We start from the raw sequence: 16,757 nt of genomic DNA, 5'->3' as shown, positions 1-16,757 counted from the left end.
GACTAAGGCCCAAAAAATAGTTTGGTTAGGGTTACATCCGTTTAAAAAAAACAGGTTGGGTAGGGAGGCTATTTATTTCATATTTTAACAACTGATTACGAAAACGGTAGGGTCGGCGCCTATTTTTGTAGGTATGTTCGGGTTACCCGAACCAAATGCATTTTAAGACCTTAATATTTCAGCTCATCCGTTAAGAATTCAAACGGTTAAATATAACTGTAATCGAAGTCAACGTGAAGGAATGGACTGTTTATATTATAATGTAAGCGATATCGAAGATGATTTCCGTTCCGTATGTGTTTGTCCATTTTCGATGTTATTCCAAGAAAATATGTTTAACGATTCGTGTTTTGTCAATAGACGTAATCACGAAAAGTAGTCTTCAGCAATCAGAAACGATTCTTGACAAATAAGAAACTAAATATTCTAAAACATAAATCGCCGTATACCCACGTGGGAGAGTCAATCGGAACACCTCGGTCATTATCCAAAATATATGACGTATATCCGGAAGCTTGCCGGAGATGGCCGAGTTGTTACGATTGTTTAATGGGTAACGGAATAGGTCAGTCGTTGGTTTCGCTGAGTGGGTAACAGCCTGTGACAAACAACTTGACCCAGTTTCGTTTATTAATGCGTATTTCTGTATAACATATATTACAACTCTCTGTATATTTCAGAAAATAACAAAATACAGCAGAACTGTCCACAAAACTATACTTGGTTTAAAAATGAAAAGTAATTGATGGAAGCCATTTATTCAAATTAGTTTACTGTAATGCTTGCTGTTGAAAACTGCTATTGCGAATAACCTGTGAATTCAGTAATGGTTTCATTGGCAAACACATACTGGAATAAAATAATAGGAAAACGCAAATGAATACCCGTCATGTTTATCCTAAACATTTAAATGCTACAATCATTTTCAAATGAAGTGAAATTGTTAAAGGGACTCGCTCATGTTTTTGTGAAATGCACTTTTTTGTATGGGGAAATAAAGTGTGGCAAATCATTAGGGGTGTAAAAACTAATACAATGTCTACCAAAAGCTGGAACCCTTAAACAATTGTTGATATTTGCTCAAATATCGTATTCGAAGACAAGAAATTTCATTAGCGTAAATAACGGCTACGATTGGTTGATTGACATTATCACGTGATGTTATCTATGTGTTGTTAAAATGACAAAATATCCATTTTCTTTGCATAAGTCCTGGTGGCCTAGTTTTCTTGATTTATCGGCTTGGTTTCGTACACCACCGAAATCAAAATACCCTTTTTATACTATGTTTTTGTTTTGCAATTCCGATTTCATAAAGTAAAATAAGAGCTTTCAGATGCATTGCCTGGAACACTAATTTTTGGTCCAAAACATGGGCGAGTACTTTTAAATGGCGATGTACATATATATCAACCTTTTCCTAAATGTAGTAACAAGCCTTCGTGGTTATGAAATGAACACGATATCAACATAATAAAATAACTGAATGAGGTATGTGGATGTGTTATGCAAGTCAAATGTTACAGTGTCCATATCACTTAGTTTTGAAGCCATAAACAAACAGAAACACGAATATACGATAATTGGACATTTATACAGTACTGGACCCTTAGTACCTTCTCCCAGTGGTGTGCAATGCTAAAAGAGCAAGCGCACAATGCACAAAATATCGAGTTTCTATTAATATATGGCGTCAAAACGACGTTATATTGATACCACATAAGTACATATTGTCACAGTTGGTAGCTAAACGCACGAGCTACGATAGAAACACGTTCAAGTAAAGACTGAAACGTTTCTTATATACTAATACTAATGGTGTTCATGAATATTTTAATCATAATAAAGTTCTGTTTATTAAACCTTCCGTTTCTATATTAAACAGAGTCCAAAATTAGTTTAAACAACTGAACAATCTTAGCTCGGCGTTACCTTTCAATGTTTATAGAAGTTATCATTTTGGCATCTATGTACAAGTGTAATAAATAATGGGCCACAGAAATGGTGATCCTATCTATCCGTTGGAAGAATCCGTTTCTATGCTGTGTCGATGACCACTCCCGTTGATAATGATCCTTCCCTCGGTGTCATTGTTTGTTTTATTGTTAAGTAAATTATTGCCACTGTTAAAACCATAACTATTTGTCTGTGTAGACGGTAAATGTTCGTTTTCATGTAAATAAATTCCGGTATTGGAGTCTGAGGCTCTATGTTCAGGGGACACGTGGTTACCTAATTCAGCTTTTCGGCCATGACCATTGATGCCTGCGACAATTTCTGTCATAGGATAGCTCGGCCCGCCGTTCATCTTCAGCTCTGCGTTCTTCAGTTCCGGTGGTTTGGTTTGGCTGCTGGTTCTGAACACACCGGAGCGGAGCGACTGTACCTTGCTGTATACGTACCGAGCGGCGATGGACGCGAGTCGCCAGGCATTGCGAAGAGTAAAGCCTCTGTCGTTGGGAGGGTAGTCTGTCGACTGTCCGCGGGTCATCTCCAAAATCCGCTATAAGAATACGTATGCTTGAATAATTGTAACAAAGAGCAAAATGGAACACCTTAGGAGGTGAGCTTTGAAAATGCGCTCCTGCTTTTTAATTTTTAACTACTAGTAAATGCATTTGCGAAAGATAATAAAGATTAAGCAATAAATATTAACTGCTTTCCAATACATACAAAGCTAAATTCTAACCCCTGAAATTAAACTGTATTTGTATTATGTTCACAAGATGTTTTGTCATTAAATCAAAAGCCTCGAGTGTTCTGACCTGTTTGAATGTTCCGCGTGTGAACACAAGGCTGGCGATGATGCCGACTGGGATACAGACGAGGGAGCTTGAGGTGACGAGCCAGCCCACAGACTCCGCCCAATGTGGGAACCGGTAATCCTCGATCTCCAGCCCCGCGTACGCCACGATCGACAACACGAACAATACCTACCGGATGGAAAACAGTGAGACACTGAACGCTTATGTATACTATGTCATACCCGTATCAATATACTCATAAATGAAGCCAGGAGTCCTTGTTAAAAGTGCTATTTACTTTACTACTCCGTTTCAAAACTATTTTTCTGTTTTTGTTCTTTGTAACAGAAAACATTTGACGATACGTATCGTGAATATAATCGTTAAAACATGTTTCTTTTAAAATGTTTTATAACAATTAAAATATTTCATAACAAAGTATTTTAAAGAACCTCATTGGTTATTACTGTTTTGGCATCTATGATTTTGATACATACCGCGAGGAACGTTGGACAAATGATGGCCCAACAGATCTTCCAGTAAATCCCGGGCTGGAAGCCCAACATCCGCTCAATGTCGTTGGAAAAGTGCTGCACACCTGTGTGGAGAAACAGTGCGATTCGCATTGACATGTAACTGAACTGATTAATTGCAAAAAACGACCTAGTAATCCTGTGTGCCCTGTCTCCTCTGTTGATGCTTTATTGCGAATTTCGTATAAACAAATTTTAAACCGTGGGTCCGTGGTTTTGTCCGTAATGTTTCATGTCGCAGCATGATGTCTGCTCAATAGAAATCCTCTTGTACACACAGCAGAAGGGAGCAAACCGGAGTAACCATTCTTTAGACATGATGGAGTTCCATACCATTATGCTTCAGTGCAATCATTAAGAGTTCCATACACATTTTCAATTAAGTCATTATGATGATGAAATATTTTATTATTCCATACATATGAAAGCTGAGTTCCATACAATTAAGCTTCAATGATGATAATACTATTTGGCTATAGTTTATCAAAAGGATTCAAAAACAATTGTCTTCAGAAGTGTTATCCGTGTTAACGTACCGTAGAACCAGCTGACGGCGACGGCCTCCACCAGACAGATGCCGATCAGGGCGACCGGCGCCGCGTGCGTGTCCAACAGCGTTATCAAATACTGGCCGCCCTAAAATAAAGAATTGTCTGTCTGTATGATAAACCGTATATCACACGATTTTGAAGATGTATAAACTATTACATAGAGAAAAGGGTTTTGCACTAGCTTGCTTCGCACATGCAGACGGAATAAAAATTCCTATTTAGCAAGAAGTACATTACTTACGTATGTGGTTGTGGGCAGTGCCCCCAGGAAGCAGACTACCACGACCCCCAACACAACAAACTTGCGCTTGCTTGCCAAGCGCGGACTGATGTCGCACAAGGCCGTGATCACCGATTCGAGACCTCCGAACTGAAACATACAACACTGATCAAATGGGAACGTCTACATGAGTTAGTAGACAGTCTAGCGCAGGGGAAAGGGTTTCCACTTCCCTTTCAATGGATGGCGTTATCATTCATAGGCGAAATCATAAGAACAAGTCATAATATAAACATAGTCAAGTTCAATTAGTCTTTTTGTTAAGAATCGTATTCTGTGGTATATGAATTCATGTTAGTATGCAGTCTCCTAGAAATAATGAAACTGAATAAATAAATTAAAGTGTTGTACCTCGCGGTTACCATTTTAAAACCATTAAAATATGTTAAACCAGGCCCGTGTTTCGACCCTTTGTTACTAGATACTCACCGTGCTGTCGATGCCAAGGGTGATGAGAAGCAGAAAAAATATTATTGCCCAGAACGTGGATCCCTCCAGGGTGGAGATCGCCTCAGGGTACACAAAAAACACCAGCCCCGGGCCTGGAACGGGACAGTATGGTTATTAAACACCAACAACAGTGACCCCTCGTGAATGGAAGGCTCCTAGGAGTCACTAATAACGCAAGACCTTCACTGTTACAAACTATGTTGTGATAAAGGGCTTTCCATACTTTCCGCCCGAACTAACATTGATCCTTGAGTAGCCTTAAAGGGTTGGGGTTTAAAGACCCTGAATAATGTTGTTGAGTTAGGCCGACGACAGGTGTTAACAAGTGTAATGAATGGCTAAACTAATAAGTTGATCATACTAAATGAGGGACTGTCTTCGAATACGGACAAAATATAAATTGACGGGAATGGAAAACATATGTAAAGTTTAGTTCAATTACAGGTTTAATAATTGCTCACATGATTGAATAGTCTATTTATGATTTTGGTTTTTATGTTTATAAAAAGTACATTTTCTGTTCAGTGATATTCGTGGAGATCGTGGAAATTGACGTTCAACCACCTGCCATTTTATCGCGTGGCCGTCTCTACGCTATAAACGGAAGCTAGCAATTCGCCGTTATCTCGGCTTAGTTAACGTGTTCTGCCAACATTTCTTTTAATCAAATTAAGATAAGTATTATCCCGTGCCAGTCTGTATGACTGATACAACAACTACACAGAACACTGAATGCAAATGTAATTCAGCAACTGCATATCTCAATGTTATACACTTCAAGCACTAGTCTGCGTTTGCCTAAAATCAAACGCCACTGGCTTACTATCACTTCTGCTGAACTTGATTGCATTTTCGTATGTGGGTTTATGTGATTTGGAACGAATTTCTTTTATTCTTATCAATCGTTATGCCTCGTTGTGATAAATATTTTCTTCCTGATGTAAACAATAATCTTAACTAAATAAACCTGTCGACAAAACTGATTTCAATTGCTGTTTTTACAAGGTTATTTCGACCTCAATATTTCAGACGCACTTTATCTTTATTTCAGAAAACTTTAATGTCAATCAAAAAACATTTAAATGCGTTTCGAATTATAAGAAAACTCTTAATGTAACATCTGGACGAGTAAATCATAGACGGTAATTATGAGTGGGCGAGATAGGATGGAATAATAACCATTTGGCTGTTCATGTCATTACCGAACTATCAACTCTCTTATAAAGGTGATAACCAGTGATAACCAGGTCCATAAAATATAGCCCTGTCAGACAAAGAACGTAAGTAACCGTGGGTAGTGAACTCGGTCATCTTCTCATTTTAGTCGATTAAGAGAAATCGTATATTTGTTTACTGTTTAAACGATCGTGAACAAAGTTATAAGAACTTATGCTAAGTCACTTTCGTTGGCACGATATTGCGCAATAGAGAGCTTTTGTGATATGGGGGAAACCAGAAATCCCCGATAAAATCATCTTGTCCGGATTGGTGACCAACAACGAAACTCGCCACAGCAACGTCACTAGGCCGAATAAATATGGCGATGTAACATTAAATAATTACCCCGTTTAATATAATCACCCCCAGGAGTCACAGGAAAGAGCCAACGAACTCTGCAAGATGGTTTCTTTACAGAAAATCTCGCGTGACCGGGTTAAGCATTATCAAAAAGACCCTCTCAGGGTGGCTTTAAAAAGACCCTATTAATGGTACAGGAGTGTTTCTGTTATGCAAGAAATAATAATTGGATTAGTCACATATTTTAAAACAAAAGCGGGTTAAAGGCACATCTTTAGTACATCTATTTCTTGTAAAAGAAAGTCGGTAAGCAAGCATGCTAAGCATGATTGCGGTCCAGTATTTCTTGATGGGGTGGGTTGAAACACAGTTAATGAAAAGATAAATTTCAAAACTGCCCCGAAAAAGGTCAATCCCCACCCACCCTCACTTCCAAATCTGCAAGTGATGTGTTTCTTTTCCACTTACGTTTACTTTTAATGATTTGTTTGCTTGTTCTACTATGCTTAATTGCATGTTTACATATTGTTTTACTGTTATAACAGTGCAAGTGTTACCTCTTCAATTCCGTCAACAAGACAAATGCATTTATTGTACTTTTGGTACGTCACAGCTTATAAAGAAAAGTTGGAGGACTTAAATGTAGGTACACCACAATAAAAATGTCCAGAAACTACCTATCACGCCATATACGATTTCGCAAATACGGACCAGGCAGAGGATCAATAAATGTTTATCCCCATTCTCTCATAAATTTTAGAATTTGTAATAACTATTTACTTGTTGAAAAGCCCCGCTGGCATGGTATTGTAAGAAATGAAAGAAAATATATTTTTTGCAACCAAAATGATATTTGTTATTAATTCCATTATCTTTTGAAAAGTAGCCACGTATAAATATTGTCGTTCACCAGAGTGATGATGCTATGCGAACCACATTTATCAGATTTAGATTTATCATTATCAAACCTCTGATGGATGAGAAGGCTTATTAAATGAATGAAGGATTTTTTTCCCGGCTTTACAAACTAATAAAATATATATCTTATGTTTCAAAAGGTAATATTTCTGAATGTGTTCATATCATTGAACGTGTGTTTCAGTCGATGACTAGTTTATTATTAAATTGAAAGATTTGTGGAAATAATCTGCAATATGCTTTAATGCAAGAAAAATGTATTGGGAAAATTAACAAGGCCAGTGACATTTAATTGGGGCGGATGTTCATTTAAACTACAGTAACTCTGCATGTATGCTTATGCCTCAAACGTGAGGTACATATAGCGGTTTCATACTTGTCCGTCCTTCCGTATGTCCGTTAACAGCGTAACACAGCTATAAATTACTCTATCCAATTTCGTTCACATAATTAGCTTGCTTTGACATTCAGGGTTTTTAATTATTTTAAAAATTAAGACATTAAAATAACTTAAAAGCAGTTAATACCACTCTTATACACTTTATAACGATATTATGCAGCAGTAAGTCATGGAAAATTCTTCAAAAGTTTGTGTCTGTAAAAAAAAATACAATCAGAAAACATTTAAACTGTTCGCATTCATTTTTTGCTCATTCTTATCAAGAATATGTCTGTTTTAAATTGGTATCTTCAAAAGTATCAGCTAATATCGGAGTGAACCAGCTTTTAATTAAATGTTTTAGAAAGTTATCAATCCATTGTGATAGCATATAATTTTCAAAGAAAAACCAAACAGCAAATCTTGAAAACAAAAATAGACAAAAACATGGGTTTTCAAACCGTTCATTCCTCGATAGAATCTGCCGAGAATTTTCAAAAAGTTTCCTTCCTTTATTTTGTTTTAAATGTCAACTATCAATTGTAAAACACTGACAAAATCAACATCACAGGGGACAAATAAATTGCTGCATTTACATGACATGAAATACATACAGGGGTGAATTTACCCATCTCCAGACTTTGGGCAAATTTGCCTAAAGGTCATTTTAACCCCCTTTGGTTTTTGCGTATAAATGCACACGTTTGCCCTCGAGGATAAATTTCGTCATATGAACGCAAAATCAGTCATCAAGACGTATTGTTCACATTATCAGTGTATACGGTGAACGCTTCCATACAAATCAAATCAAGTATGTTCAGGGCTGCCCGCCCATACCTGCCAAAACCATCGACCCTTGTGTTGTTGTTTTAGTTGGTGTTGAACGTGATTTGTGTTGATTACAATTAAAAACGAAAAGCATTAATTATTGAATACATACGTGATGTACCGAAATAGTCATTGTAAGCATTGGCGACTTGGTTTGCTGTTTTGAATTTACTTGAAAAAAACCTTTGTCCCTACCCTACCTTACATTTTTGGGACCGTTGCCCTCATATATATATTTTAGGCCTTACCAGTAAATACCAGTCATTAATATGTTTATGTCTCTGTCATGCAAAGGTGGATGGCGCTTGGTTTAATCGAACGTCCCAAAGCGCTTGCGGTACGTAATGTTCCCTAACTATATGATTTACAATCACCAAACTTAACGGTGAAAAATGCTCATTAAAAGTTTTAGATTTTATGGTCTGACCAGTATCAGCACAGTTATTGCTCATGGGTTAGCAAAATTTTTTCTTTTTTGCGGAATATGTACGGTATTATACACTAATTTAAATTTATAACGGTTACAACGCTGGAACCACAAAAATGTTTGAATGAGTTTAGCATTAATACCGACAAATATGTCACTTTTTAATGTTGCATTATGGCCAGACTTCAGCTGGTCAGTTAAGTATTAACATTCCTCGCGTGGAAGGATCTTAATTAACGGTTGGGGTCAGATTTCAACGTTTAAAAACATAAATCACCCGTTGAAAAATAACATGGAGTCCATTTTCAACGGGTCAAAATGTAACGTTACACCGGCCGTTATTACATGACCGACTGTGTCTGACTATAAGGCAAAGAAGGTCATGGCCGGAAAAAAATGGTGGAAGGTTAAAAACTGAAATCAACATATGCATTTAAGCGAATTAAATCAAATAATATTCAATAAAATGAAAGTAAGTAACCTTATATCGAACCACGACATGAGTAGCAATGAATTAATTCAATTGACACAATATTTCTGTGCATAATAGATGCAATACCTTGCACACAACGTGACATTGTAGGAATAATCATTGCTTAGGCACAGCAATACAAATTTAGCGGTGGTATAGCTATTTATAAAAGCTTGAACGTGTAACGTTAAAAAAGCATGTTTGTCTTTTTACATGAATAACCGCCACCGAGAAACAACTGTCAGAATACATGCGTCAAGTAAAATAAGTATTATTTTCAAAACCCCTGAACCCCGGTTCGTTTCAATATTACTTGTGTCTTATTTTGGTAGCAATGCCAACCCTAGTATTTGTGAAAATATTGAGTTATATCACAGGCCGTTTCTAATGCATCAGGTCAATAGCCTGTTATACAAAATGATGGAGCTTTGCGTACCTTGTACGGCGAGGTTCTCTATGGGAACAGCGAGCACGTGACTCATGTAGCCGAGAACGGAAAAGACGACAAAGCCTGCCAGCAGGCTCGTGAGACAGTTAATGGAGGCCGTCAACAACGCATCCCTGAAAATATGGCAAATCCTAACGATGATAGTATCTAAAAAGCCTCGATATGTCATCGCCCTGCTCAAATAAATTACAATAGCAGTTTCTAACAGTAATTTTTGTTATTGTTTTCATATTTTTACAAAACATAAGTTTTTTATCATTTACATGTTCTGTGTGTTGAAATAATCACATCAGTTAAATGATAGAGTGACTTACATGTAACAGTTGTTGTTGAACTTGTTATAGCTGGACAGCGCTAGAAGAGTACCAAAGCCGGGCCCCAGACTGAAGAAGATCTGGGCGGCGGCATCGAGCCAAACCTTTGTAAACAACAACACGTTCATGACCAAAGGATAAAAGTGTTATAGAACTTCAAAATTGTATCCCATATAGCATAGGGGGTCTCTTATAAAAATTGGTTTAGATGTTTAAAGGTATATATAAGTTTAAACTAAAAAAACACGTAAGATGAGCCTAACACAAACGAAATTAAGAGGCACTTGAAATGAATCTAAGGAACCTGTGATTTACCCCGAGTTCCAGAAGGCGGCTCCAGACCGGTGTGACGTAATAGATTATGCCCTGGCGCGCGCCCGGAAGGGTGGCTCCCCGCACGAGAAGAATTAGGAGGATAACGTAGGGGGCGGTTGCCGTGATCCACACAGCCTGAAGAAGTTGTGGTTTGGTTTGCAGAAGACAATATGCTATTGAATTATATACAAGGGGTGTAGACTTGTTCAAAATCTTTCAAATTTTATTATCTAAATGTTGCTTCCGTGTTCTCAAAAGCATGTATCATTTGATGGCATATTGAGTGCACCACCTAGATTTACCCCATGTTATTCAACAAACAATAATTCTGAGGAAGGTAAATGTTCCAAAATGAAAAATGCATATGAAGAGCAGGATCCCTGGTTATTATCATGATATAAGTATGTTGTTCCAATTCCGCTAAATAAAAAGTGGTAATGAACAGCCCTCGTGTAAGTGTTATATGAACAACTCAGATGCCAATATTCCAGCGCTTGTTCTTGTGCATTTAATAATGAACAACAGAAAAAACGACAATAATATAAAGTACACATAAATGCTGAATCAAATCTATCTCAATAAAAAAAAAACTAAAACAAATTGTTCTTCAGTTTTAAAGAGACAACACACTTTGCTTGGTTACTTGAAGTAGATAAAGTATTGATGTGCCAATAATATATCGTAAATTGAGGCCTTGAAAGTCTTTGAGTGCAGTTAACTATATTGCAAGCAATTATTGTTGTATTATTCAATTAATCCTCTACCATTAATCGGATTTTTACTGCTATTTAATGCCTTTTAATAACTTTTCATTGACAAAAATCACATTTAAGCAAAATTTCGCTTCCATACCAATATAAACAAAAATATTGAGGTTCCTATAGTGTGTTTAACATACTGTAGACAAGGTGGGTGATAACAAGAAATATATTTAAAAAGATAACTGCCGTACTTTAAAAGAACATAGTTTGCTTTAGAAATGATGCTATTGAAGGGGCTGGTATGAACATTCAAAATACACGACAAAAAATGTTATTATACAGATATTTTTATTTTATTTCATTTTATTAACTAGGTTTTCACAAAGTGAAACCTGGTTATTAGAATGACGAACGTCGTTGTTCGGGCGGGCGGGGGTTCGACCGGGCGGCGTCAAACTCACCTATGAAACAGAATAATTTCAGTAAGGATTGACATATCTTGACCAAACTTGGTCTATATGAAGAGTTTATGGATACCTTTCAAGGGATTGCGTTTGGTGTCCCTAGGGTCAAGGTCAAGGTCACTGTTACTAAAAATAAAAAAGGGTGAAACTGAATAACTTAGTTAGGTTTGACATATTTTGACCATCTTGGTCTATATGAAGAGTATAAAGATACCTTTCATGGGATTGCATTTAGGGTCCCTAGGATCAAGGTCAAGGTCGCTGTTACTAAATATAGAAAAACGGTTGAAACTGAATAACTTTTGTTAGGGTCCACATATCTTGACCAAACTTAATCTTTAGGAAGAGTTTATAGATACCTTTCATGGGATTGCGTTTGGTATCCCTAGGGTCAAGGTCAAGGTCACTGTTACTAAAACAGAAAAACGGTTGAAACTGAATAACATTAGTTAGAAATGATATAGTTTGACCAAACTTGGTATATAGGAAGAGTTTAAAGATACCTTTCATGGGATTGCATTTGGGGTCCCTAGGATCAAGGTCAAGGTCATTGTTACTAAAAATAGAAAAACGGTTGAAACTGATTACTTTAGCAAGGGTCCACATATCTTGACCAAACTTGGTATAAAGGATGAGTTTATGAAGACCTTTCATAGGATTGCGCTTGGGGTCCAAAGGGTCAAGGTCAAGGTCACGGTTACTAAAAACTAGAAGAAAAAAAACAGTTGAAACTGAATAACTTCAGTCAGGGTCCACATATCTAGACCAAACTTGGAATAAAGGAAGAGTTTATGGAGACCTGTCATGGGATTGTGTTTGGGGTCCCTAGGATCAAGGTCACTCTGACTAGAAATAGAAGAATGGTTGAAATTGAATAACTTTAGTCAGGATTCACATATCTTGACCAAACTTGGTCTATAGGAAGAGTTTATGGATACCTTTCATGGGATTGCGTTTTGGGTCCCTAGAGTCAAGGCCAAGGTCACTCAAAATAAAAAACAGGTTGAAACTGAATTACTTCAGTTAGGGTTGACACATCTTGACCCAACTTGGTATAAAGGAAGAGTTGGTTTCGTCGCATTGCGGCGATTCTTGTTTTGTTTTTGTAGTTGTTGTTGTTGTTTTTGTTGTTTTTGTAGTTGTTGTAGTTGTTGTTGTTGTTGTTGTTGTTATTGTCGTTGCTGTTGCTGATACTGTTGTTGTTGTTGTTGCTGTTGTTGCTGCTGCTGTTGTTGTTGTTGTCTCCTTTCAGACAACGAGATAGACCACTGCCATTATACCTAGAAAGATATATGTAACAAACATTACCTTGTTACCACCCTTACCGTTGTGTATGTGTAGAATGGTTCATACCTTTCCTGAAGACTTGATTCCCTTCCAGAGGGCGAGGTAGACCACCGTCATCACTCCCAACAGGCACAGGCACAGGTCCCACTTGACATTGCCTAGGTCGCCTATACCCGTGGACCGCTGGGACTCCAGGGCCTTGAACCTCAACAAAAAACACAACAGGTTATGTTTGGGAAGACAAGCGATATGCGGAGAATGCTGACTACGGGGACCAGACCATATATCTGTTATGACCCAAGCACCAACAGCCAGAGTCAAACTGAGAAACGAGGCTTTAAGTTTAAGATCAGATTTGTTCTAGTTGGAATACGATGACAACGACACCCTATACTTATTGGTTGTATATAAAGTAACGCGGCCTGTATGCGCATTACGCTAGCTCCAGTTATGGACCGCTAATGATATACGTGCTTTAGAAATAAAATGTGCGTATTCGAGTTTACTTTTGCCGCTTTAAGCCATTTTAACAGTGTTTCCTAAGTGTCTTGCTGTACATTCCCATATCTGAACGGTAACAAGTAGGCGGAGCTTAACAGTTCAGTTATTAGCATGCTGATAAATTACGACGCTATTCACTTATATTTAAAGTTAGTTTTCGACTGTTGTCATTAACAACATGGTACAACACTGTCACCCACAACCCTCGTGATTGAAATTATACACTAAGTCGTATATCTCGGTTTGAGTGCAGTTATTATTGTTAAAGGAATATCCTATGTCGACAACGCCAATACCTTTGGTAATTGAACTTTCCTTGAATGAATTAGTATGTTCTAGCACAAAACTCCATCCACTTAACAATATATAATATCCTGATAATTAACAATCAACACGGTATTTTGATAGGTTTCACCTTGGAAATTGTTGTTGACGATCGTGCTCAGATTCTTACGAATTACATAAATATTGTTCCACGTTCATTACAAATATCGTGGGGGCGAAATTTTATAACCATTTTTTTCTCTATTTATTCCAAGCAAAGTGTGTAAATTATGAAAGCACAGCAATATTTCTCCGATATCAAGTACAACATTTTAATTTCTATTTCAGAGGAGATCGCGATTTGCTTTCGGCTAAAATCCAACTGTCATGCTCAATAATACGATGATAATATCACTTCTTTGTAGGCACGTCCCCATTCTATTACGAGCATGTCAAAATTGCAAAAAATATTCTTAAAATTAGATCATGTATTGGTCAGCATACCTTGTCTGAATGTGGTGTCCACCTCAAGCACTTTAACTAAGGTCAACGTCTGTCTACGTATCACGTATACCGTACGCCTACAATAATTTCTCCAATCAAATGAAAATAACATTTCGGGGGACGATGTAATTAAGCGGTATCTATATAGCAACGCCAGTGGGCTACAAGGCACAGTTAATTGCTTGTATTAATTCCAAACATGTCCTCTTAAATCACTGCCCTTTTCTCTGTCTCTAGGGAAAATCTGACCATTGCTTAATAAAAGCGCACGATTACCCTTCATTAGCCGTTACCAAAAATTCAATTTTCCCAACACATATAAGTGGTCAAGCGGAAACAGAAACAGAAATATCAGACCTTTTCAAGAATTAACCAACGAGAATGGGTTTTCTCAGTTATATTGTCTGCTCATATACGCACAGGCAATAGTTGGAGGAGGTGTGTAAATGGTACACATATAGCTTCAGAATGTGTATAATTAGTGTTGATCGCCTGTCATAATGGCCCTACAATATAAGACCAAGCCACCATCCTTACCCATCACATTAATATAATTCAATTAAGGATTTCTTATAAACAGACATTATAAAAGATAGGATGAAGCCGAGCTGTCGTTATGTCGAGATAGAAGTGTGGTTGTCCAGAAAGAAGTGTCATTGTCGTCGAGCTGTCGTTATGTCGAGATAGAAGTGTGGTTGTCCAGAAAGAAGTGTCATTGTCGTCGAATAGTTTACCAAGTTTATCAATGAACAATACAGAAAATAACTAATATTTCAATGAATGCATGCCAGACCAATCGATGGGATTCTTGAATCGTTCATCAAATAAAAAATGCAGGGACAAGACCGATTGTTATTTCGTACAGTTAAAGCCAAAAGGGCATACAAACAAAAACAACATACACATACACAACGCACGCACGCACGCACGCACACACACTCACACCACGCACGTGCACTCGCGCACGCGCATGCACACGCACACACACACACACACACACACACACACACACACGCAAACTGACTTACATCCACCATTGTTTTACTAGAGTTGAATCAACTAATACTATTGTTGTAAAAATGTTGTACCGCCAGTGAGCCTGCTGGTAAACGGAGCACCGAGGTAATCATTGATGGCTTTAACCATTTTTCAAGTCCAATATATTACATTTAACCAAGCAAGTATTAACGGAATATTGCAAAACATGCTGTAACAAAACAACAACAAAAACGAAAACTATATTTGAATATCTCATGGTCAATCTGTCTAGATTTCCGGAGTAAACAAGAGCTGTATCGCGCTTTAAACGGACCCATTTAAGGACATGCGCATGCATATCAGGGGGCTTGGCGCAAGACTGCCGTAACGTCTTATATTGCTATATTGTATTACAACCGCCACGCACTACGTCTGCGATATGATCATTTTAGCAGCATGACTTTGTTGAGACATTAAAAATATAAATTTAAATACACCACGTATGTATCTGACATACGTACGTGAATCATTTGATGGCCATGAAGATTGTTGTACCATTACCTCCACATTGACCCATAAGACTAACTACGATTTTTGTTATCAAAATGTCAGTTGGTGGAAACCAGTAATCCCTGATGGTTCCATTGAAAAGTGTTTAATTATTTTAGACGGTACTCACTGGAAGTACTCGAGAGCCGAGGGGTTGGAGAAGTTAGTGACCATGGAAGCGTTGTATCCCTGGGAAATCGAGATACAGTTCGGTGTGTTCCATTCGTTCCCACAACTCGCCCACGGTACCTCAGACCTGCAGTAGTAAAGGAGGAACAGTTGGAAATGTCAAATTGTCAAATATATAATGTAATACTACACACTACTCCTACCATTGAGAAATACTACGCTTGACACTCCTACACATAGCATGGAGGCAGTCTGTCCAGGCATGTCTGGTTCAGTGCTAGACCGCCATGCAAGATGTCACGGAGAAAGCTGGTAACGATACAGGAAATCATAGCTGAAAATTAAAACGAATAAATACATATGTCTTCCTACATTGTCTCAATTGTAATGCAGAAGAAGGTAATGAATTGGCAGATACGCTGGCAAATTGCAAACATTCTGAGAAGGATATGAATACTTGAGTGATGCCATAAACGATTTAAGTATCAAACTGGAGGTGTTTAAACTTGAGAGTAAACTATATGCAATTCGACGCCAAGATTGTTGTATCGGTTCGTCTGTCCTTGTGTTGATATAACAACGTAGTTAATTAAGTGGACAAAATAGAACAGGGCTCACTTAATGATAGTGGTGTATCTCATCCTGATCGTATTTACATGTTACAGTAGTACACGATGATAATGTAGTGTATGATGTTGATGTAGTAAACGACGGTGATGTAGTGTATGATGTTGATGTAGTAAACGACGGTGATGTAGTGTATGATGTTGATGTAGTAAACGACGGTGATGTAGTGTAAGATGTTAATGAAGAACACGATGGTGATGTAGTGTAAGATGTTGGTGAAGTACACGATGGTGATATAGTGTATAATGTTGGTGAAGTACACGATTGCGATGTAGTGTAAGATGTTGGTGAAGTACACTTGGTGAAGTACACGATGGTGATGTAGTGTATAATGTTGGTGAAGTACACGATGGTGATGTAGTGTAAGATGTTGATGAAGTACACGATGGCGATGTAGTGTAAGATATTGATGAAGTACACGATGGCGAAGTAGTGTAAGATGTTGATGAAGTACACGATGGCGATGTAGTGTAAGATGTTGATGAAGTTCACGATGGCGATGTAGTGTATAATGTTGATGAAGTACACGATGGCGATGTAGTGTATAATGTTGATGAAGTACACGATGGCGAAGTA

At 37.6% G+C, this 16,757-nt stretch overlaps 1 protein-coding gene across 1 annotated transcript in view; it reads right to left on the bottom strand.

The window, feature by feature from the left end:
- Window positions 1-742: 742 nt before the first annotated feature.
- LOC128231630 (sodium-dependent serotonin transporter-like) overlaps window positions 743-16,757 on the bottom strand; it is a 35,587-nt gene continuing 19,572 nt past the window's right edge. Inside the window, exons 4-14 of the mRNA XM_052944659.1 lie at window positions 15,556-15,681; window positions 12,696-12,834; window positions 10,178-10,312; window positions 9,863-9,966; window positions 9,537-9,661; window positions 4,538-4,650; window positions 4,070-4,198; window positions 3,814-3,913; window positions 3,242-3,342; window positions 2,766-2,933; window positions 743-2,503 (exon numbers count right to left, since the gene is read on the bottom strand). Coding sequence (XP_052800619.1) covers window positions 2,015-2,503; window positions 2,766-2,933; window positions 3,242-3,342; window positions 3,814-3,913; window positions 4,070-4,198; window positions 4,538-4,650; window positions 9,537-9,661; window positions 9,863-9,966; window positions 10,178-10,312; window positions 12,696-12,834; window positions 15,556-15,681 — 1,729 coding nt within the window. The 3' untranslated portion in view covers window positions 743-2,014. The remainder of the gene's footprint in view (window positions 2,504-2,765; window positions 2,934-3,241; window positions 3,343-3,813; window positions 3,914-4,069; window positions 4,199-4,537; window positions 4,651-9,536; window positions 9,662-9,862; window positions 9,967-10,177; window positions 10,313-12,695; window positions 12,835-15,555; window positions 15,682-16,757) is intronic.

The sequence above is a fragment of the Mya arenaria genome, chromosome 4, assembly GCF_026914265.1.
Source record: "Mya arenaria isolate MELC-2E11 chromosome 4, ASM2691426v1".
Taxonomy (NCBI): Eukaryota; Metazoa; Mollusca; class Bivalvia; order Myida; family Myidae; genus Mya; species Mya arenaria.
This window is presented reverse-complemented; position numbering and strand designations above follow the sequence as displayed.